General features: G+C 40.1%; 1 protein-coding gene across 1 annotated transcript in view; it reads left to right on the forward strand.

Annotated features, from left to right (window-relative positions):
* The window catches only part of loxl2b (lysyl oxidase-like 2b), a 51,957-nt gene that overhangs the window by 5,293 nt on the left and 21,429 nt on the right, over positions 1 to 25,235 (forward strand). The window contains exons 4-5 of the mRNA XM_031296578.2: positions 16,723 to 16,934; positions 21,849 to 22,065. Coding sequence (XP_031152438.1) covers positions 16,723 to 16,934; positions 21,849 to 22,065 — 429 coding nt within the window. The remainder of the gene's footprint in view (positions 1 to 16,722; positions 16,935 to 21,848; positions 22,066 to 25,235) is intronic.

A 25,235-nucleotide genomic window follows, 5' to 3' on the forward strand; every position in this document is an offset into this window, starting at 1 on the left:
TCAAGAAAACATTCTCTTACAGACTGTTATCAGTGATGGATTTTAGAACTTATTTTGCTTCTAATTTATTAGCAATGTGAGGGCAAGGGACTAATTCTCCCATCTTCTCACATTGAATCGCAATACATTTTCTCATTAACTTCCTAATTTATTGAAGTATTGTGTATTTATGTTGTCTGTGTCAGGCAGATTAAAACAGATTAAAAAAGAATGGGCAAAATCAAAAAAGCAGCACAGGCTGAGATATCCAGACTTTTAGCCCCTACTAGGTCAAGTTCCAAAACCGCTGGATCCTACATTTCCAATAATGCAACTTAATAACGACTTTTCGCTTGACCCTTTTTGCATGGTCAATGCCAGCTCTCTCTCAAACTCCACACCCCCAGTTTGTAACGCAGCCTTTCTATAAAAATGTGTAGACTACTAGCTGAGATAACCCTCACCCTTGAGTTTTTCTTTCAGACATGACAGCTTGACAGACTTGGCAAAGCTCCTCCAGAATCACAGAAAACATAATACGTTTTTTTTTTTTAACTGGCTTAATGGTACTCCTAAAGCTCCTTTCAATAATCAGTGTTTCCTTGGGTTTGGCTGGAAGCAGTTCTGTACACTTAAAGTTAATAACCCTTAGGAACTCTGTTTTTATTACAGTCCTTTCTAACTAGCCTGCAGTGAAAGTGTGTCAGCAAAAGTGAAGTAATTGTTAGGTGTTGCACTCATAACTGTCGGAGTTGTCTTGCCGGATCTTTGAAAGGCTGAGCTGAACATCGTCTTCTGGACCAGCCAATGAGCTCTAACCTAATCGCCACCAAAAGCAGAATGTTATCTTTCTGCTCACTGTGCAGGCCTCATGAATGCACATTCCAATGTTATGAGCAAACTGCAAACCAGAGCTAACTCTCTGCGTCTGTCTCTCCTTCTGACCCACTCTTCTGGTTTGTTGGAGAGCTTAAAAACTATAATGTTATTAATATGCTATATAGTGTTTTTCATAATGCCCTCAAAACATGTGTGAACAGCTCAGCAGAGCTTTTCTTTTCTTTTACAAAAGCAACTGTCAGGATTAAGGTTTGTTTTACAGCTGACTTGAATTGAAAAACTAACTGAAATGGGGAAGGGGCCGCTTATAGCAATGAACCTAAAGCAAATAATCACCTGAATCTGCAGCTACTCTTGGCTTTACGGAGTTTCAGCTCATTGTTTAGCTGTCTGGCCCACAACTTTACGATACCAACGTTTTGATACACTTTCAACGCTCTCATAGCATCGTTTCGGCCTCAATAGGCAGCTGTTTTCAGCAAAAGAAACTCTAAAGACCCACTGTACACTACCTGCTCACCACTAAACAGTAGCCAGAGTTAGTGACTAGCTAGAAGATCCTTCCCGAGACGATTTCAGAGAGGCACGGTTGCTGTGTCGGAACTAAGCCCCGCCAAGACGAGATAGGCCGATGCGAGCCTATCCACAATATAACTCAATCGCCAACAGTTCCGGTCAGAGATTCTGGTTATGCTATTAGCAGCTAATGTAGCCTGGAGTCTCTAGTCACCAGCAGAGACGAGGAACAGGCTACAGAGGTCTGGTAAGATAACTTATTTCTAACTACAGCACCCACAGTTTATTTCTTATTTTTAAAGGGGTGATAGAATGCAAAACCGATTTTACTTTATCATAGTTGAAAAACGACAGTTTGGAGGGTAAATAGGACATACATAGAACCTCAAAATTCCATTGACACCTCTTTCCTCTGCAACTCTCAAAATTTGAAACTGTTGCTGAAAATGGGCGAATCTCAACAAAGCTCATAGTTGACGTCAACTATGTGGCTGTACCTTATTTGGCTCTAGTCTCTAGTCTTTGTCACGCTCCAACATTTACATAGGCTACACCACTGACCTGAGATCAGGTAGTCTTCTGAATCTAGGTCGCGCAAATCTCCGAAATTTTATAGATTGTTCATCTGCTATTCCATCACTAAATTCACTTCTGAGACTTTTTTTATGCGAGAAATCAACTATGTAAAGCTCAAATATGGGCCATTTTACGAAAATTGATGGCTAATTGCAAATTTGGTAAGACAGTGTCGGACTTCAGGAGCTCCACAATCTGCTGTGACAGCCGGCAGCTGCTGGCCGGGTTTGATGCCTTCCCGGTTGGCCTCTCCCCCTTCACAGACCCGCTGTATGAGCTGGAGCTCTGTCAGGATCTCACACACGAGCTGCGCTGTGTACTTTAGAAAGAAGAAAGTTTGGAAGTTTTTCAAGGATATTGAAAATGAACCACGGGCGTAAATGCAGTGTTCCAGTCTGTACAATGGAATACTGGCCCAGAGAAAAGTGTTTAGAACGAGTATATTGGACAATGGAGCGGGAGTTTGGATAATGCAGCGGGGCAGAGGACATGCTTGCAGGGCTTCACTCTCCGCTCCCCGCGCTGACTAGCTACAGGGTGAGTTGTGATTCTTTGGTGGAGGTTTTTTATGTCCCAAGGGTAACGTTACAACAACACTAGTTGTAATGAGTGTCGAAACTTTGCATTTTGTCTCGGCTGTTTTAGCCACGCTGCAGCCGCGGCTCGCGCCCGGGCGTGTGTGTGTGTGTATGTATGTGTGTGTGTGTGTGTGTGTGTGTGTGTGTGTGTGGTTTGCTCAACCAATCAGCGCACAGCTCATCTAAATATTCATGAGCATACCATATTTGGAAGAAAAGCTGTTGTTCCAAATAGGGCCAAAACACAGGGATGCATTAGGACCCATAGAATAGCACCTGGGCCATTTTCAGCCCAACCAATGTTACATACCCTATTAGGAGACCTTAAAGCTGAACTCCCGCCAAAATGCAACCTAGGGTCTTTTTGTGAATGTGCCCGAGTCAAACTTTCGTTTAAAAGCATATTTAGGTCGGAAGCGCCACTTTTAAGATGTACCGTATTTTTGTTTTTCGGTCAAATGGCCTTTTGAATGGGAGTAATAGGGGCACTTTTATGCTAGCCTCAAAATAGCTATTTTTAAAACACTAAGAAGGCTCGACACAACATGACACTTTGCTCAAAGTATCACCAGGGGCTCTACACCTTAACTACACCGGTGCACAAGGGATACATTAAATCTGTGGCTACTTGTTTTGATATCGACTCGTTTTGACTGCCGAGGTGGTAGCAGCCGGAAACAACAACAGCTATGGTGAGTTGTTCAAAACCTCTCTTTTTAGTAAACTCTGGGTACACAAACAATATTCTCAATGCTCAAGTTCATGTGTAGAGCCCCTAGTGATACTTGGAGCAAAGTTTCATGTTGTGTCAAGCCTTCTTAGTGTTTTAAAAATAGCTATTTTGAGGTTAGCATAAAAGTGCCCCCATTACTCCCATTCAAAAGGCCATTTGACCGAAAAACGAAAATACGGTACATCTTAAAAGTGACGCTTCCGTCCTAAATATGCTTTTAAACGAAAGTTTGACTCGGGAACATTCACAAAAAGACCCTAGGTTGCATTTTGACGAGAGTTACGCTTTAAGGAACAGTGTGAAATACCCTATATAATCATTCTATCACCCCTTTAAACTCGTAGTCTTCAGACCCAACCGTCTGTGATTCAAGTAACATCACTTTTTTCACATAGTACTCCCTAACAGGTGTCAAAAATATGCAAGGCTGTACGGCTGCAGCCTGGAGCCTCCCGTCTGGTGACTTCCTGCTTCTACTTTTCAAAATAAAAGCTTGCGTCTGGTCCGCTATGTCTTGGTTGGTTAGTGTTTTGGGGGTTTAAGTATGTAATAATATGTTTTAAATATGTAAGCATTTCCATTCTATTCTAAGATGGTACCATGTTAGCTTATATGAAGGTTTTATGAATTGTGTGTATTATTTCATTATGAAAGCCTGTAAGTGCACCTCATGCTCCTGGTGCCATAATCTCACGTGAGCCTGGTTTTTGCAATTATAAAGCAAATAATTTCCCTGTCTGAAATTGGGCCGGTAACAGACGGCATTGCCAGGGCCGAATTTTTGTCCCAGTCCGCCCCTGCTGACACCTGTAAACTATGTGTAAAATCAGTGGAGTTCCCCTTTAAAGCTGCATTGTGGTAACAGATACATATAGCTGACTTCCTGCAGAGAGGTTTACAGAGACAAATGATAAAGATTATGATTCTCTAGCGAGCACGGCTGGAGTGGTCTAGACGTCTGGAGTCAAGCGGGGATAGTAGCTGCAAAAAAAAATCAGACTCAGCTTTTCCATATAGTAAAAGAAATCACATGGGCTTCAAGCATGTAAAACACAGCCAACCAGGCTCTGCTGCCACACAGCCGGGCCTAGCTTTATCATCTCAAAGTGGTAATCTGGTGACTCACCCACACATATTCTGGTGTGTAATGGCAGCCATGACGACATGTCGTGTGGGGGTTTTGCGGTATGGGATGATTAGGGCTTTCAGAGTGCTAAGGAGCCTGCGTGTAAAATAACTGCCTCCTCAGGTGATAGTAACCTCAGTTCAATGGCCAGCCACTCCACCACAAAGGAAATACCCAGAGAATGAGCTAAGAGGGAGGTGAAACACAAACCCTTGCATGCACGTGTTACTGACCTTTGACATCTGGGTTCATAGTCCTCTCTGTGACCGCTTTGTCTTCTCACATTGTTGAAATTTTGAGTGTTGTCGGGGTTTTTTTATCGACTTGTAAACATGCAACAAAAAAACCCATCTTGTTCCTTGAATTTGTTCTTTTGTGGTCAGCTGAGTTCATGGGTTTGCATGGGCTCCAGTAACTATATATTTAGCGTTGTGTCTCAGTCAGCTGCACAGTAAACAACACAGATTGACAACCAGTGTTCTCTGGAATATTTACAGTCACATCTCTCCACTGTTTATGTATTCCTATGCTTTGAGGAAGTCTGCTGCAGAAATAGCCACAGAGAATTACTGAGGTCAGACCTGTGATCATGCGCATGCATTACATTCCATTTCAAACCAATTTCAACATGAAGAAATTCCAGGGCTTATGAAATGTGATGTTTTGCAGTGCCCGTTTCCACGCTGGTCCAACAGGCTGCCTCATTTATCCAAATTATATGAACAGTGATGCAGTCAGATTTCTCAACCTGATTTATTCAAGTCAACACTCAGAAAGGGACACAAACAACAGTTAAAAATGTCTGAGGAGCAGCCTGTGAAAGAGGAATATTCTTAGTCACTTGATTTTATATGGAAATGTCAACTGATGTGGAGACTGGCTACACAATGGAGCATTATAGAAATGTCTGTCAGCAGTGAAGAAAAGCTGGAAAGATGTAATTAGGGCTGAGTATTGTAATCGTTGTAGCCATTTTTGGTGCAAACGTCCTCAATTATAAGTCATCAAAAGCTTTTGAAAATGGGTTATAATGTTGGTCTCTTACAATATATTCTCGCCAACAGGTCTGGTTACTTTTTAAAGACATCTGCTTGTGAAATATATTACTAACCTCGACATTCACAGGGGAACGTGTCTCAGTCACTTGTCAAAATCCTAATTTCCCTAAACAGTGCCCTGTTACTGTCCAGCTGACATAATTAAAGTGCCCATATTATGAAAAAATCACTTTTTCTGGGATTTGGGATGTTATGTTGTGTCTCTGGTACATCCACACACATACAAACTTTGAAAAAAATCCACCCATGCTGTTTAGAGTGAGATACAGTTTCTGAATGTGTCCTGCCTTCAGTCTCTGGGTGAGCTGTTCAAAATCGGCACGGCTTGTGACGTCACAAGCTGAAACAAGCAGGCTAATCGCAACCATTAGCTCGTAGCGTTAGCATGCTAACGCTAGCATGCTAACGCTAGCATGCTAACGCTAGCATGCTACCTAGTTCTCAGTAGCAAAGCACTGCTACAACACACACAAGTTCACCATAATCTACAAAAGAACTACTTACATGTGCGCCCTCATTTAGAAGTCTCCCTGCTAATCCTGCCTTGTAACTGACCGAAGTTGTAGAAACAGCCTTTCTTTTACTGTCTATGGAGCTAGCTAGCTGACATGATAAAGATAGTACAGAAGAAGAAGAAGAAAAGAGGTCTCACTCTGTAGCTAAAACAGAGACCAGGTGAAAAGAGGATCTGCAGCAGTGAGAGAGAGCGGTGCAGTACAACAAAAATATGGTGTTTTTTGAAAATTAAACCATGTAAACCTATTCTGGTACAACCTTAAAATACAATTATGAACCTGAAAATGAGCATAATATGGCTGCTTTAATCACCAACTATTGTGATGATCAAATAATCTTTGAAGCCAACAAACATTACATAGCTTCAGCTTCTCATCTGAGTTGATGTTCTTGACTTTGTCTTAACGAACTAAATAGGGCTGTAATGAAATGCGATATGAAACCGAAATCGCGACACTCAGATCCACAAACCTGTGTCGCGGTGTAAGAAGGCAGAATCGCGACACCCCCCTTCCAACTCCCAGAGTTATCCTTCCCGTCCAGATCCAATGCTACCACATCTTTTTTGGAAACATTATTTTAAGGTACAGCAGAATCTTTGGTGTTGGATCAATCGATATTGAAATAAATCAATATCAATAAATACGGTCTCTGTTGTATTACTGTGTTGCAAAGTGGCATGTTATCAATGACAAAACGAAGCTATGTAGCAGAAAAAAAGTTGTATTACATTTACTGAGTATAACTCTCCTCCACCCATACACAGCATTCTGGGATGGGAGAAAAACATGCTCTGGTTTATTGGCATTTCTTTAAACCAATCACAATCTTCTTAGGCTGCGCTAAGTGCCGGACAGAGCCACGGTGCCGCTGCAAAATAGCCTCTGGAAGGAGCTTGTTTTGGTGGAACGTGTACATTCAAAGGTTGTTTTAGTTGTGCAGCAGAAAACTTAGATTGGACAGATAGTCTAGCTAGTTGTCTGGATTTACCCTGCAGAGATCTGAGGAGCAGTTAACCATAGTCCTCATAAATCTACCATAGTTTAGAATGCCAACACAAAATAAGCGGAATGTGTGGGACATCCGGCCTTAAAAGAGAGAATTTCCGGCTGCACCTGAACATCGTCGTCGATATATAGACTATAAATACAGTGATATTTCATGCTTGTATTTCAAGTTTGTATTTCTGTAATTTTCAGGGTCAGTGCATCAATTCTACATACATGTAGTCCACATTTTTAAGACTTCTGGAAGGCACAAATAGTATTGTATTGTAATAGTATGTTTTTTTTATAAGTTACATTATTATAATGTGTTATTTGAGAAGTTACTATAAATGTATATAGATTAATGGAGCCCCCACCCAAGCACTTAGAACCAAAACTTTCCTCTCTATTTGCATAGATCTTTACTCTTTTTCTTCTTTACTGCAGGTTTTCTTCTTATTTTCCCTCCTTGCTCTTTCTCTACTGCTCTCCCTCTCACAAGTAGATTACAAGCAGCCATGAAGTCACCCCAAGCACAGTTTTTTCCCTCCGAGGCTTTAAGGTCAAATCTTCCACTTTCCTCCCTGTAAATCTCCAACCATGTCATGGCAGAGCGCCATAAATTGCCTTGTCAGCCCTTTAGCACGTTTGCACTATGCATGTGAATTAATACATGGCTGCACTTTGTGTCACAATCTAAAAATGGTTTCAACTGTTTAATTATTTTTCACATAGCTGTTAGATGTTTCTGCAACTCTGTAAAATCTTTCGCTCCGAGGCATCACATTCCCACAGTTAAACGACGGATGTTTTGCCTCTGGAGACTCTGAAATGAAGTGCTCCATCTGACACTAGTGTGAATGGAGGATCTCACTCGGGGGAGAGCTTGCTTTTCACAGACAATGTGATTTTTTGTCTTGTTAAAGTAAGAAACGTCCAAAATGTTCTTGAAGGCTGACAAACATGCACCAATGTTAAAGGAAGTATGCCTTTGATTATTCTGACTGTTCTGATGTTTTTCTAGCCATGTGCAGAACAGATTTGTCACATTTAATCGGCTGTGTTGTTGAGGATGAATGTAATGGTGTTATATCTGCAAGTTCCTTTTTTGGCTCTTCTCCACAGCTGTTCTTTTCTTTTCTCTGTCACAATGTGTAACGTGTGTCATGTGACGACAGAAAAATACACTTGCTATCTGACCATTGTGTATAGTTTAATAATATTTAAAACTAAACTTTAAAGTTCTAACCTGACGTGTCAAATGTTTTTTAACACAACCACCCAAAAGAATACTTGGCAGGTGACATGAAAGCATTAGGTCTGAGCCTGACAAGATGGATTTTGGTTTGATACGTGATCTTGCAATTCTTGCATAATCTCGTATTATCGCGAGAATCCAGCTGCCGGTAATCAAGAAAATCTAAATAATTGTTTGACAAAACATTACCAACTCAAGGTCTAGAATTTTATGGAGCTTTTAAACATGCCACACAATCTTAGTCAATGACGGGAGTTATCATGGAGATGGAGCTGTTGACATGTGAGCTCAGTAGCTGCACTTTTAGTATTTCTCGTCCATGTTGGCTTAAAGTTTAAGCATCAAAGATTATTTTTGACCTTGGAAACAGGATAAAACAATCCCAACTCAAGGTCCGCTCACTAGCCTTTTGTGGAGCTTTCAAACATATCACATGATCATCATGAACCGGACAAACTATGGTAAAAGTAATTTGCTAGTGTGGCTCTAGGAATGGTAGTGTCAGTTGGTCATTTGGTCCAATTTATATTTTTCAGATACTGTTGTTGGGTACACGTAGGGGTACAGATCAGATTATTGGCATATTATCAAAGATGTTTATCAATATTAATAAAGTTATGAATATGGTTATTAATAACTTTATCAAATCAACAAACAATCAAAACGGGGCACCACCCTGAAACTTCAGGGGCCAATATTGAACTGTGGAATAGTCTCATTTGTCAGTGGAAGGGTGAAATCCGAGCACTGACCTGTGTTTAACCAGCAATTAATACAATAATACACAAATAATCACAAACAACTGCTAATTAAAGTATAGTAGAATTTATTAACTTCAAAATTATCAATGGCCAATCAATTTTTGATTAATTAAAACCAATATACGTTTCTTTTAAGTACAACAAAACAAAGCAAAAACAAAACAGCATGTGGGGAGACCCTCTGTGTGTGTGTGTGTGTGTGTGTGTGTGTGTGTGTGTGTGTGTGTGAAAGATTAGGGGGGTTGACGAGGTGTAGTCTAGCCAAAGACTACAAAAATGGCTACTCCTGTGAGCTGAACAAAACTGTTTCACCCCAAGAGGGCGCTATTGATAGGCTAGGCCCAAGATTAGCCGTTAGCTCATTCAGGCTAAGCTATGTTCTACCAACAATAGGCTAGCTGCTAAGCTAACGTGTCTGCACACGTGTGGTTGACAAGAGGGAGACACAGGAGTGCAGAACTGTGGAGCGGTGCGCGCTCTGCAGTTTATGTGACTCGCTGTTTGGCCAGCTGTTCACCTTAGCGCGTGTGTGTAACTAGCTATGTGTTCATATATGTGTGTGTAAGAGAAAGGTTAGAGAAGTAGGAAAGAAAGATATATATATACTTGGATCTAACAGTACCTAAAACTCCTCAGCAGTGGGAGAAGCAGAAAGTAGCATTTACAGCCTGAACAAGCTAGCTACATATTCAACACAACATATCAACAATGCACCGTGATCAGAGTACATTCACAGAATAGATTTGACTCAGCGGTCACAATCATAGATTAATACATTACACGCGCAGCAGTAGCGCTGTATTAATCAGATCACATTAATGGTAACACAAAGTAGCAGCAATAGCAAATTACTCATTAATAAAACACACTATTTATCTCTGCCCAGACGTAAGCCTTCTTACTGTGTGTTCAGTCCGTTTGTCCGTAGGTTTCCACGAAAGAAACGGGGGTCCGTATCTGCTCGTCAGCAGATCAGAGGAAGCTTTCCTTCCAAAAAGAGCAGACGGAAGGGAGCTAGAGTCGACTTGAGAAGACAAACGTTGTTTCCTTCTCCTGCAGATATGAAAACACTGGCGAGTGGTTTCAGAGGATCCACGGTGCTCCCAGCACCGAAATTAAATCCACTTTGTTTCAAAAATTGAAGTTTTAGCACAAACTTGTCGTGCTGACCTGTCGTCAACTGGAGTTGAGGTGGAAAGCTGAGATTTCTGTGTGTCATGCTGTAGTGACAAAGTCACAGGGCAAAAGACGAGAAGTGGGGGGTGACATGGAGTTTTATAGCTCAGGCCACCAGACCTGGCTCCATGCTGGTTTTATGGTACCTCTGAACCAATGGGAGAATCAAAGTGAAGCTGAAGGTGTCGAACCTTATCTGCAGGCCCCTCCCTGACGCCATTTTACTCTTCCTATCTCCTTTTCTTCATTTAGGAGTTTGGAGCAAGGGATGTGGACTCTACCGTAAGCCAAGATCCTTTGTCTGAAAGACCACATGGTCTCTGGGTCTTTTGTCTTTGAGTCACATGTTGGCTGAAAACCCTTTGCTTGAAAAAGATAATGTTTAACCTCCTCGACGGTCCCAACACTGTATAATATGATCTATACGTGTTTGCAAATGTCAGAAAGTACATTTGAAAAGACAAATACAACTACAGCAGTGCCGGAAATGGGCTGGACCTCACCGGTACTGAGTACCGGCACTTCTGATTTTTGTCCCCATGAGTACCGTTACTTCTTACTGAGTACCGCCATCTCCTGCGGTGAGTAGGTAGGGGATCCCTTGAGCCCCCCTAAAAAGGGTCTAAATCGCCACTGGATAATTGTATAACATATTATATATATTGTAATCCTGATAGCTTGAGTAGGCTACTGTGCCGCTGTTCCACCGCCTGATGCAGGAGCACAGTAAGCACAATAAGCTACTCTTTTTATGTCTGTCTTAATCGGTTGCATTTTGTCATGCACAAAGTGCTTTACACACAACCCTATCACAGCTGAATATTTCATCACTGTAGCTACAGTGGCTGGTGAGCAAAAAAGTTAATGTCAAGCTCTGAACGTGTGCAATGAAATGCATACAAAAACACATTTTATGTGATGTATTACCAAGACATGCCTATAAATATAAATACAGTATATCCAAGACACATGATCATGTCATGCAACTGCTGAATTAGAGTACCGGCACCTTTTTTTGGTCCAATTCAGGCACTGAACTACGGTCATACATTGCAAACAAGTGCTCTTTGTGTATGCAGGGTTTTTATTTTTGCAAATGGAACCCTGTTTTTATACCTCAGTGCCAACTGTGTGTGCACAAAGGTTTTGGGTTTAGGCTCTGTCTGCACCAACAGAAAACCTTCCACATATGGCTCATCTAACCTGCCATACCTTTACATCGGGGCAGAGGAACAAATGAGAAAAACACAACAGCAGTGTAGATTTATTTCTGAATATATATGGTACATTTGTCTAAACTGCTGTATTTAGTAGGTTTATCACCTTCTACACTTTGCCATCCATAATGATGATTTACTTTGCTGTCAACAGACAACAATTCTAAGATCTTTTACTTTGAAATACAACTTGAGAACCAGTCAAATCCTAGTGCCCTGAAATCACTCAAGAGTGTCTTTCTTTTCCACATTTGAATGCCACTTTAGCTTTAATGCCATATAAAGGCAGTTCATTTCCATTAAATCATTGTCTTTGTAATTCACGCTCCACTTCAGGGTTTGTCACAACTTTGTGAAACATCTGCTTTCTGTTTGTTAACATAGGCTCTTTTAAATGGATTTTAGAGGAACTGCACATTGCGACACACTGCATTCTGTAAACACTATCTCTTAAAACACAGAATCCTCAATTTGCGTTGCAGCTGGTGGAATAATCAGCTCTCAAGAAAGACTGGGTATTGATCAGACATGTTTTAAAGTCCAGAAAGGGACAACAGAAATACCTGAAAATGGCACAGCTCATTAGAATTCTCAGAAAGAGACGTGCAACTAAATACCACATTGCATGTGAACTCAGTGTCTTGGTATTTTGTTGTGGATGTGAGGTGATTTCTGCTGGCTGAGAGACTTGTTGAAGACCTCTATTGAAACCACATGTTCCAAAGTTCCAAGCACTTTGTTTTTTTTCCGGGCAAATGCAGTCTCTACTCCACTGTGTACTGTAAGAAAAAGAAGTCACACACAATCGTACAGTACAATGTAGTGAAAATCAATCTCACTTGACATTGCGAGAGTGGGGTTATCCCCACATATGAGCCTCTTGAGCCAAGCGCAATTAAATCACCTTTTTAAAACTATTCTATCCAGCCACTGACCTTAGATTGTAGAATAACAATAAAGAATACAGGCAACCGGGGATCTTTTTATGTCATTCCTTAATCTGAAACTTGTTTACTTATCTGAAACTTAATTTCCGATTTTGCTCCACTTGCCCCCAAATGACCTGTTGCCCCTTATTACATGACCAGAGTGTAGTGGTATTTTCATATTGAAGAATTATGTCTTGAAGCAATAAAGGAAAATCATGTTTTACAACCTCGAAGTAAACTCTGTTAATTAGAGCTGAGTTGCAACAGATTGAGGCCCCTTGACCTTTCCCATACATCTCATCCCACTAATGGCTTTTCCATCTGTACCACCTTTTCTCCTGGACAAGCAAAGACTCAGGAAATATCTTTTTTTCTGCAGTCAAATGGCCATTTTTTTCCACGTGAGGACCATCTGATTTATAAACAGATGGGGAAGGGGGCAAACCAAGGAAAGGAACAAATTGGGTTTCGAAATAAACCAGAAAAGTAGCTGTTTTTTTCAGACTCTTGTGTAAGTTCTCTTATATGCACACATAAACATTTAGCATGGATGTTGTTTAATGATGATAAGATTTATGATCAATCTGTTAAAGGGGGTGGGTAAAATATTTTATTTCTGTCTTTATCAGATATTCAATCTCAATATTTAAGGACCAGCATGCATTTAGCCTGTCTTTATCAGTACATCATTCTATTTGGTTGAATGTTTAGTCAGTCTGGATTTCCTTGCTAACCAACGTTCGGCTCAAACTAGTTTTTTTGCATGTCTGCCACAGAGTCATGTACTATATACCCAGTAAATCCAGACAAGGTCACCATCACCACATTTCCAGTCATCATCATGTTCCATGATTTCAGCCACAGTACAGTATATCCTCTGCAGTCCAGACCACGTTGCCTCTGACCAGAATGATTAATGTGGTTATCTTTGGGAGAAAATAGCAGAGGGTAGAAAGACTGATGGTTTGTACCTTTCACTCTGGAGGTCTCTGCCCTTCCCTGGAGGAAAATGCCAATTAGGAAACCCTACTTTCTCATTATTTGATGTCAAGGTTCTTCTTGGCTGTATATGAGAGAAGTCTGGTCCAGCCCATCTGTTAAGCAAAGCAACGTATTCCCCCCAGCCAGACTGAGCTCCCTCCCCTCAGCCTGCACTGTCACGTAGCACAAGAATGTGGGTTTGGCCTATTGGAGAGGAAAATGTTTATTTAATCCCTGCAAATGGTCTGAGAGGAAAGGTTCTGAGCTGATTTTTGACAGCCTCACACTGCCTTTGAGCTAACAGGCCACTGACTGAATTTTTCTGAAATGCTCAGATGAGTGTTTTCAAGTTTCAAATCAAGATGTAAAACTGTTGAATTGGTCAAAATACCTAATCTAAACAGATGACCACTCTAGCCATGTGCGCCACTGGGTGAGACTAATGGATGTATAATTAAACTTGGATACAGGACGTCGTTCATCCCTATGAAAGTTGCTCAGCGGCGCATGAAGCCATAAAAGCTCAACTTCTGCATATAATTACCTGGATGATCTGCGCTGCTTCTGCACTATGGGGTCCATAGAGCAGGCGGACTAGAGACCTCCGCTGGTCGAGCAGGCTACTTCTGGTTTAGCACTCACTTGGATGGGGATTGAATGATTTAATTGTACGGCTTGAAATAGCAGTAACCTCCTACCCTGTCGCATGTAGTGGAGGCGGTGGATGATAGAAGATTTTGTAATTAAAGCAGCATCAATTTATTCTCTTTGGCCACTTAAAGCGTAACTCTCGCCAAAATACAACCTAGGGCCTTTTTGTGAATGTACCCGAGTCAAACTTTCGTTTAAAAGCATATTTAGGACGGAATCGCCACTTTTAAGATTTACCGTATTTTCGTTTTTCGTCAAATGGCCTTTTGAATGGGAGTGCTAGGGGCACTTTTATGCTAGCCTCAAAATAGCTATTTTTACAACATGAAACTTTGCTTGAAGTATCACCAGGGGCTCTACACCTTAACGAAAGCATTGACAACATTGTTTGTGTACCCACAGTACTAAAAAGAAAGGTTTTGAACAACTCACCGTAGGTCTTGTTGTTTCCGGCCGCTACCACCTCGGCAGTCAAAACGAGTCGATATCTGAATGTGAATGAACGGACTCCATATGAGGCTCCTTTTTCAACTACTACATTGTTTTTCAATAACGACAAAACAAGAAATAATCCGTGCATTTATATGGAACTAAGCTTTAGGAGCTTTCCATCTTTACTCTCCCTGTTACGTTGCATTCGGAAATCGATTGTTTTTGACTGATAAAATGGTTGCGGCTCAGGTGGTAGAGCAGTCGCCTGCCAATTGGAAGGTTGGTGGTTCAATCCCTGGCCCTCCAGTCCCATGTCGAAATGTCCTTGGGCAAACACCATCGGTGTGTGAATGTGTGTGAATGTTTATCTGATGAGAAGGTGGCACATTGTACGGTAGCCTCGGCCACAGTGTATGGATGTGTCTGAATGTTTCCTGTACTTTGTAAAAATACAGTGAAAAGGCATTGAGTAGTTGTTAAGACTAGAAAAGTGCTATGTAAATACAGTCCATTTGTCTGTATTTCTCTAAACCATTTACAAACATCCTGGCGCTAAGCACAGCAACAATGCCCTTGCAAAATAGAAAGCAGAAATAGCATAAGAGGTAGTACATCAGGCTTTATCTCAGCAATGTACATCCGTTGAGCGAGACTAACTACACACAGAACAACATTAGTAATCTTTTGGAATCATGTTTCTGGCACCTTTCTCTTGTAAGCCACATATTCACTCTCCTTGTAGCTCTTTTCTTGGTCTCAACCAACTCCTTGGGGAAAATTCTGGCTCTTTGTTTTTTACTATATGCTTGTTTGCCTTACATACCACACCTTACTAATTTTTTCTGTCTCCTGTTTGGTGTTGTGTACGGTTATTAGAGCGTTTTTGCTGCTTTCTGCTGCAGGAAACAGCAATGATAACAGCATTAAGAGTAAACCCAACAATAAAGTGCCATAAAAAAACAAGCCCAATAGAACCGAGGGGAACTAGAGTTGCGTGATCATTCTCTGTGGGGAGCCATCCCTCACTCACATTAAACATATTATTTTGATCAATTGTTAATATAAAATATTTACAAGTGCAATGTTAATTACACAGCAAATAGTTTCACCCTGGGTTGCTCATTGCTCAAAGGGGATGTTGAGCAACAGGGCTAGTGAAAGTAAAACCAACACAAAATAACTTCTGGAGTTCTCTCTAATTAGTATGGGACTGTCCAAGGCCTGTACTGCTCAAGTTTGTGGTCGATGATGATGTAGACGTAAGTCTGGAAAGAAATGGCAGTCTCTTACTTGCCTCCTACTGCATGTGTACTCACAATGCTGTTTTGTGCATTTTTTCTTAACAGACTGATTGCTTTTTTAGCAACCCACTAAAATGTGTTGCACGTTACCATGAAAACCCTTCGGAACTTTTGGCCTAGCCAAAAACCGTTGTAAGAAACAATAGTAATTAATAAAGTGATACACTGTAAATATGTTTGAGCAATCTGGAGAAGATTTAAAAGCAGCGCACACAGATCTGCGTGGCTGTAGGTGAAGTATGGACAGGGGGTTGAGGGTCTTTGATTGCATGTTATGTAACACAGGAAATGCTGTTTCTAGCCAGATATAGCCTGTTTACATCATATCAGATTCTGTCTAGCCCAGGGGTGGCGAACCTGTGGCTCTTGAGCCGTATGCGGCTCTTTGCCTGCTCCTTTGAGGCTCTTACTGTGTGGCTGGGGGCTGTGTTATTAGTGGATTTATTATTATTATTTTTTTTAACTTTTTGAAACATTTCAGATAAGTACAAAAAAAATGGAATGCACTTGCCAATACATTTGCCAATTATTTTAAAATAAAAAATAATGCAGCAGAGTTTTGAGGACAAATTCTGCAACCCGAGGAAAAAAAAGCTGCCACAGATCACCTTCCTCATTAACCCTTTCACTGCTGAATCAGATTGTTTGAAAGCCCCTCTAGTGACAAACGAGTGAAAGAGTCGCTTCGGGTGGCACAACCGAGTTCTAGCAAGACCTGAAAAGGATTATGGATAACAAAGACTGTCAGATTTCCCACTGAGTCAGTCTAAGTAAGAAAACAAAACTATGAAAACTGCTATGTATTATGACTGTCATCAGATCTGGAAGTCACTGTTGCTGTTGTAGTGTGGACGTGCATGTGTTGTGTGGCTTTTTGCTATGGTGCGGGTTTTTTTGTGGCTCTTTATGCTGAACTGGTTGGCCACCCCTGGTCTAGCCAGAAAATAAAAACAGAATACTTTTTATGGCCCCTGTGCAAAACTAATATATTTCTTATATTATATTTCTTTCTATTAAAGTCAGTAAGATAAACAGGCATAATTTGTCGCTAGAAAATATGTGAAGTTTCTTGACGTATCTGCACATTTCTCTATTTCTTTGTCCGTAGAACCTTGATATTCAAGTTGAGGACGTGCGCATACGAGCCATCCTGTCGTCGTACCGTAAGCGAATCCCTGTAACAGAGGGCTATGTGGAGGTCAAGGATGGCGGTAAATGGAAGCAGATCTGTAACACCGAGTGGACCCAGCTTGACAGCAGAGTCATCTGTGGCATGTTTGGCTTCCCCGGGGAGAGGAAGTACAATGCCAGAGTCTACAAGTGAGTATTTCACTACTGTATGTGTGGTCCTGGGTAACTCAGAGAAGCATTTAGGGTTTGATTCACAAATGGCCACAGAAATATATGGTGTTATAAGGTATTTTGCAACAATGTGGCCCACCAATTGAATGCTGTAAGTCAGTGGTTGTTTTCAGATAAGCTCTGAGTAGCCAGTTTATGTCATTTAATTATATCTATAGAGAAATAGAAGTATATTCATCCTCCTTTCAGCTTTGTTTTGGTCTCCACCAACTTCTAAGGGGAAAATATCTGTCTCTTTAGCTGCTAAATGCTCTCCTATGTTCACTAGCTAGTCGCTTACTTTGTCTGTTTGCTGTTTGGTGCTGAGTAGGTGGTGTACAGTGGGTTTATCAGAGCTTTTTTGGTTAAAACAGCCTGATTTGGCTGGAAAACAGGTTGATGAGAGCAGTGAAACTGAACCAAACCAGTATGTCACGGCCATTAAACCCAAACAATGAGCTGAAAGACGTTTAAATGCTTTGTAGAGCTGGGAGGAACTGAAGCGTTGGATGATAATTCTCTGTGGTTTCATATGAGCAACTCCTCACACATTACTTTTACTTTTAGATAAGTGCAGCTTTAAGAATATACACCATGTACACACAATATCACAGTAGCACAATGATCTATAAATTGCAGGAACGTCTGTCTGTCTGTCTGTGTGTCTGTTTGTTATTCGCTAATGAACCGTTAGTCCTATGGATTTCAAACTTGACAGGTGTCTTGCTACGGGCACGAGTAAGTGCAGTGCCAAGTTTGACGTTGTTTGGATTAGAAATGCAAAAGATATCGTTAAATATATATTGGTAAAAGAAGCACACATTGGCTTTTGCCACTCTAGCCGCTGGCCACTCCCCCTCTCTCTCTCTCTCTCTCTCTCTCTCTCTGCGCGCGCGCACACACACACACACACACACACAAACGGTCTGGTTCTGGTGGTTGATGAATGCAGATATGTGCTGATTAGCTCTCATAACGGGCCAGGTGGGTAGCGCACTGCCATGAGTCCATGACGCTAATGTCTGTTACTCCACATTATCATTGTGATATTTTGTGATTACATTCTGAATCTGCCCCGTTCTCGTATAGGTAAATACAGTAGTACAATGTTTTCCTCTGATGTAGATGTAGCCTACACTGTAAGTCAGTACAGTAGAGTTGCATATTAAGTGGTTTGGGGTCCTTCTGTAAGTAATTTTGGGGTACAATTTGGTTTTGAAGAATTCTACAAGCAGCAATACCACAGGCCAAGCAATCGCCCATTCCAAACAGGCACATTTTCAACGGGCATTGTGCTAGTATCAACTAAAACAAAAAGTTCTTAAACTAGATTTTGACCTGGGATCCCACTACAACAAATTGGGGCTTTTGCGTGCTCTGGGGCAGCTGCCTGCTTTGCATGTTTGGTAATTAAGCCTTGGTTAGCAGCCTCCTGTAAGGACCTCATGTCAGTTCACTGAAATCTATCTTACTTTCCTTCTAGGTAATGTTTTTATTTGTTACTGCAGCTATGTTACTTCATGTTACTTTATACACTTATTGACTCACTGTCTTTTGTTACTCGTATTTTACCTTGAATTTGACTGTGAGCAACTGCAACTAAACAATTTCCCTAAGGGGATCAATAAAGTATTCTGATTCTGATTCATCAACTCATCAGGGCCCTGAACTTAATTAGCTTATGTTAGTACTGCATTGTTTTAACCCTTTACCACCATCTGTTCTGCCATCAAGACGCTAGCACTACATCTTCCATGGACTGCTAGTTTTTTAGACCAATAATTAAAATAATCATGGTTCAATTCAGTATACAACTGAACCCTTGAAAATGTGGAGTCTCTATACCTTTTAGCAGTCCAACAGTGTAATAAATCTGTAAAAACTAATGATCAAACATAGTCAATTTGTTGTAATTTAGGAACACTAACACCCAAATTTGGTGGAAAAGGGTTAAAATTCATCGGAATAACACCAAATCATACATGGTTAAATGTGTGGATCGAATGCTTGACATGACAGGCCCTATACATTGAAATCTAACCTGACTGTATATCCAACATGAGTGCATTCCACAACGCTGTCATAACGTGTGAGTGACTACTGAGGGATCTAAATCTTGCTAACATGAGGAAGCTTGCAGCCAAACGGCCACAGATTAATCACAGCCTACTATAAAACTTCCAGCACTCAAGTTAACCTTGAATTTACTGTCTGTGCCTGGGCTGGAAGTTTCCTCTGCGTTAGGTAACCACAGCAGAGCACGACAGCTCCCTAACTTTCCATCTACGTGTAAGCCTACTCCCACTTTCAGCCCCATGAAACGTGTTTTTACAGGCAGCCGTTTGAAACGATGATGACACAGAGCCTAGCGCTGCCGCAGTTTTGTAATCCTGAGTTTGCTCCTGTGCTGATGCTCCTGTGTAGCTTAGCTTCGTCCAGAGTCACTTTGAAAATGCCGGATTTAAATTAAAATGGGAAAATATGGAAGTGAAGAATTAGCGGTTCCCTGTAATGTGTGTGTGCAGTAGAGTTTTCTAAGTTGGAGACTTTCAGTTTCATGCCACAAAATTACAAGTATTCAGTGTTTAACCCAAAATATTATTCAATTTAATTGTAAATTAGTATTATATTGCTTATTATTATTAATTATAGTGATTCTGCACTTGCACAGGTTTGGAGTCGTGTGAGAGATAAAAACAAAAGAGTCAAAGAGGTAAAATTGTTATTTTAAAAATGCACAAGGAATAATTTAGATAACTCATTACATTACTTTTCATTACTCAATCCAGCTCTGTCATAGGGGCCTCTAAAAACAATAGTCTACACACTTGCACCTTGCCTTCTGTTTTTAACATGCATAGAAATAGAAAACGAGATGCTGCAGTTTAAAAGCAGGATTTACTTCCCTTCAACACCCATTCTCACAATGAAGCCACACGGTTCACACACCCTACACGTCTGAACAAAACCAGGTGATTCCTGAATTTAGCTTTACCAGTAGCCACTTTTAGCAAGTAAGTTAGGAAGACACAACATGATGTGAACAACATAACTTTGGAGTTACTGGGGGATGTATATCTCCTCTTTTAGCGGAGGCTAGCTGCCTTTCCACACCTCTAGCCCATTGCGCTACGCTAACATGACAAGGACTCAGACAGAGTTGATATCAAGTATCACATCTAACTCCGGTAAGACTGCAAACGGCCAACCCCCAAAACTTTATCATAATGGATCCCTACTTAAATTAGTATTCATTCAATTGCTGAACTTCAAACTGTAATCCCTTGCACTCATTACTGAAAACAAAACACTGCTCTACCGTTGTCCTTAGTGTGGGTCAAGTTCCAAAACACTGCTACACTTCCAATATGCAATAATATGCAGTACTTTGTCAAACTTTCCATGCCTGGTAAATATTCCAGTCTTTCACAATCCATGTCCCGAGTTTGCCACCAAGGCTTTCTGTTATAGATTTGAAGTCTCCAAGCCAAGCTGACTGAATTGGTGTCACTCGAGCGCCTTCAGAGCCACAGAATTACACAACTGTGTTTACATGCTGTATTTTAAAAGCCCACATTGGTGTGCCTTTTCATAAATTATTAAGTAGAACGTTAGTAAAATTAGTAGACATTCAAGTTGTACTGAAAAACAACTTGGGTATGAATGTGTTACCATATTTAAAGCTAGGTTAAGAGATATTGGTGAGAAGTCAAGCTTCACAGCCTCAGGACGGCCAGTTTATTCAATCAACGCTGTGTTTGAACAGTACTGATATGCATGACAGCTGTTTTTAAATTGCATTGAGGAGATAGCAGAGCCAGTCCTCCGGCTGCGGCTTAGAACATTAGTTTGGGATAGCTTCCAGTCTGCAGCTTCTATGGGCACAGTAATAAATAGGGAGGAAGAGATTAGCAACCCAGCAGGTTTGTTTAATTTAATATGGGGACTCTCCAGCTGTTAGCTTTACTTTTATGGTGTCAAGATAAAGGATTGTGGTACGTCCATTAGTTTAACCCCAAATGTTGATAAATGTAATGCGTTTCTTGAACAGTAGATCTAGAATTTCAACTGCAGCTCTAAGTGCCCTTTGTCAAATTAATTAAATTCTATTTTCTCATCCACTCACAAATTTCAGGGTACTTGCATGAAATGAAAAAGAAATGTATTAAAGTGAATTGAGAAAATAAGACAGACATAAAATGTGTAGTAATGCATTGTTTTGCCATTTTGTAGCAGAACTTACAAGATGAACATCACAGACATGATTCACATATGACCTTACAAGTTGTTATGCTAATGCATTAGCAAAACAGTTGCCAATTCACACCTGCACACACCAGCAGACTCCCCTTTAGCTCTGTTTTTGGTCTCAACCAACTCTTAAGAGAAATGTCTGTTTCTAAATGCTCCGCTATGTTCACAAACTAGTTGCTTTTATTACTAAAACGACTGCATGCTACAGCTAAAATGAGGATGAGTTGGATTACACTGAACCCACCATTAAAGTTCTGGTGCTTTGGGTCTAGAAAAGCACTTTACATATACAATTTATTTAATTATTTTTCTTATTATTATTATAAAGTTGCAAGCCCTGAAACCAAAACAATTAGCTCAAAGATGGTTAAAGACTATAGACCAAAGCCTGGTGATAATTTTCTGTGGATTCATCACTAGTAGCATCATCTCACACATTGCATTTCACCCATTGTTCATATGAAAATATTGATTGCAGCTTTAACTTGTTGCTTTTTCCAATGGTACTTGGCAAATTTAAAAAACAAAACAAAAAAAAACACCTACATGTGTTTAATATACCTGCAAAGAAAATAAAACCTCTCAACTGCTTGAATACTTAATGAATCTCCTTTCCTTCTCCTGTCCCCATCTGTCCAGGATGTTTGCTCGCCGGAGAAAGCCCACATACTGGGACTACGCTGTTAATTGCACTGGCAATGAAGCCCATCTGTCTAGCTGTAAACTGGGTCAGGCTTCATCACTGAAGTTGAATGGGACCTGTGCTGGAGGGTTGCCTGTAGTGGTGAGCTGCGTGCCCGGTAGAGACTTTGCCCCAACGTCCATGACGGGATTTAGGAAGGCCTTCAGACAAGAGGTAAAGTCTATTTTAACGTGAATCTTAAATACATTCGCTTAGCTATTGATACTTTGTTGTTTTCCACAAGTAATTCATTTTGCAGTTGTACTCCAGCAATTAAGACTGGGGCTTTTCTCAGACATGAAAAATAATTGAACTTTCAGTACACTCATTTTAGAAAAATAATTGTCCGAGCCACTGTAACAGTATGTTCTTACAGTCTTCTGTCAGTGGCAAATGAAATATGTGTGATGTCTATAGATGGTGTCAGTAAACCGAAATGGTAAACAAAGCTGATGTTAGAAATAGCTGCATTGGTTCAGTTCAGTTCACTGGCTCTGATGTAGAGGGAGGGCAAGTCAATGTTTTGTTTGGACAAAGAGCCAACACTGACGTTCGGTACTCAGTGTCACTTTGTAAGCTGCAGCTGTAGCTGCTTTGGACACTTCTCATCAAAATGAATTAGTATCATCTTGGGGTTTCAAAGATGACATGATGGAAGGAAAAACATGTATCTCCAGAAAGCAACGCCAAAGTCAGCTAACTTTTGTTCTTCTCAAATGTCCTTGAGCATAAAACTAGGTCAGTAGGAGTCAGTAAAGCTGCATTAGTTTTTACACATTTTACACTTAGGTGCTTGAAAAACTGTTTATTTTGTTCATTGAAGAATATGGGAAAATGAGATAAGGTGCAAACAAGTCTTCCAAAAGAGCACTGTGCGGTTGATAGTTGAATGCTCAGAGTGAGTTCATGAGTTATTGTTATTTACATTTTCTGTCAGATGTACTCTCTTGAAGGGACTTACTCGTCATGCAAAGCTATAGTGCGCAACTATTTTATATTATTGAACGTCCGTTACATTCAAGCCATTGATAAATGAGGTGTTAGCCATTGGCTAATTAAGCCTATGAGCTCCAAAAAAATCAAAAGTCACTTGTTTTCATTTTAAACCAATTGGATATCCAAATACAATAGACATTTTCTATAGGCTCAGACTATTAAAAAAAAAACAATTCCAGTGCTGGTTCCATGGTATCAGAATTTTGGATAGTCGTCATGGAAACATTAATTGGTCATGTGACAAGGGCAGGGGAAATTGGCAGAACAGGCAGCCAAGTTACAGTACTTTGATCCAATGAAAATAATTGTCAGATTGACAGCACTGTAGCCCAATGTATTGGGTGCCCCCAATACATTGGGCTACAGAGGGGGGGGGCAGTCATATTTCAGGGGGGGGGGCGTACCACCCTGTGCCCCCCTTTTAGCCCCGCCCCTGCACATTAAATACAATATACTCCTTAGATCATATTGGTTTGTTATTTTCTCTGACTTGTTACATTACATTTACCATGCTGAAGTTTGATATTTCTTATATGTATTTTTTTTGTGATGTATTTTCTTTTCACATCCATTAAGGTTATTAACATTAGGGTGGCAACTAAAGATTATTTTCAGTATCTATTAATCTGTCTATAATTGTTTTAATTAATTGATGTATTGTTTAGTCTATAAAGTAGGTAAGTAAAGCATTATTTACACTTTAAAACTAGGATTAAACTAGATGATGACCTAAGACGCATATTGGGGCAATATGTGCTCAGCAACTCATATGGTGGAGCCAAGTTGTTAAAGTCTTTAAAAGTAATTAGAAGGATTTTGATTATAAACCTAAACAGAAAGCCAGAGATTTAGCAAAGCCAACAATAGGGAACTCTACAGAGTTAGGTCTTTGGTTTAAGTCAGAATCAAAATTTGGTTTATTGCCAAGTAGATTTTCACTTAAAAGGAATTTGCTTTAAAAAAAGAATATAGCATCTTACAATAGTCAAGATGAGACGAGACACAAGAATTGAAGATTTTTTCTAACAGGAATTAATAACTAACTTCATGATTTAAGTTGGTTGCCAAAGAAACGCGAAATCTGTGAAATTATTATAATACAATTTTATAAAGTAGTGAAAAATGCCCCTTACAAAGGTGATTTTCTAAAACTGCTTGTTTTGTCCAACCAACAGTCCAAAACAATATGTTATATTGAATATTACAATTATTTATTGTAAAAGCTAAAAAAGCAGCAAAACCTAACATTTGAAAATTTTGAATCAGACATTACTGCTCCATGAATCACAATTGATATATTATCAAAATTGTTGTTGACCCATTTATTAATCAACTAATCATTTTAATACTACTGTAGATAAATATTTCTTTTAATATAGATAACCGAGTAGTGCTTTTATGAAATTAACCTTACCTTTATGAAATACTGACAAATGAGTTTCTGTGTCTCAGTGTAAATACAATTCGTATTGTACTATTTTATAATCAAGCATCAATGCCAGCATGTGGAGGGTGTATACAGCGGAGTAAGGATTGCATTAGAGTGCACACAGAGCTTTACTTTGTGAATACCAACAACATTATATCAAATGTTAGAACTGCTACTAATGTGTTTACTTGTAAAATTAAACACTTCCATTTTCTCTTAACAGTTAATGGGAGAACTGCCGATTCAACTGTATCGTCGCCGATACAAATACGTACTCTAGTTTATTTACGTTCTACACACACTCGATACACAGAGGTCATCAACCTACCCCAGTGTCTCAGTCATGGTAACCCAACAAATGTAAATAAACATGAACACTAAATCAAGACTAAAACCCATATAACATAAATACATAACGAAAACACTAACATAACATCATTTACACACTTAAACTACGACAGGAACCGTTAATAACATAGTCCTATGATCCTTTGCACTGCAGTGCAGAACAGTCATTACAACGGTATCCTGCCCAGCTGCTACAATATGTCTTATTTAATATGTCCAGATCAATACAGTTTTTATTGTTTTTTTTTATAAGCAGAGAAATGCGCCGTTTCGTCAAGGTCCTCTGACAATTGCAGCCCATCCAGAAGCTTTTTTAATCCATCATGGAATTACAGTGTCTTTTAGTGTCTTTGTAACATAAAAAATGATTATGAATCCAAAAATCTACTTGCGCGTATGTTTTGTTTACTTCGCGAACTTTGGACCGATCGTCTCACTGTAGCTCTAGCAGAATAGCTGGGAGCTAGTCCTTTCCACAGACCTCTTGTGTGTCTTCCTGTGCGGAGACTATGCACGCAGTTTCAAGAGCGATAAATCCACGATTGAACGGCTGTTTACTTTGTTTTGTACC

This window comes from Sander lucioperca, chromosome 2 (genome assembly GCF_008315115.2).
Source record: "Sander lucioperca isolate FBNREF2018 chromosome 2, SLUC_FBN_1.2, whole genome shotgun sequence".
In the NCBI taxonomy this organism is placed as follows: domain Eukaryota; kingdom Metazoa; phylum Chordata; class Actinopteri; order Perciformes; family Percidae; genus Sander; species Sander lucioperca.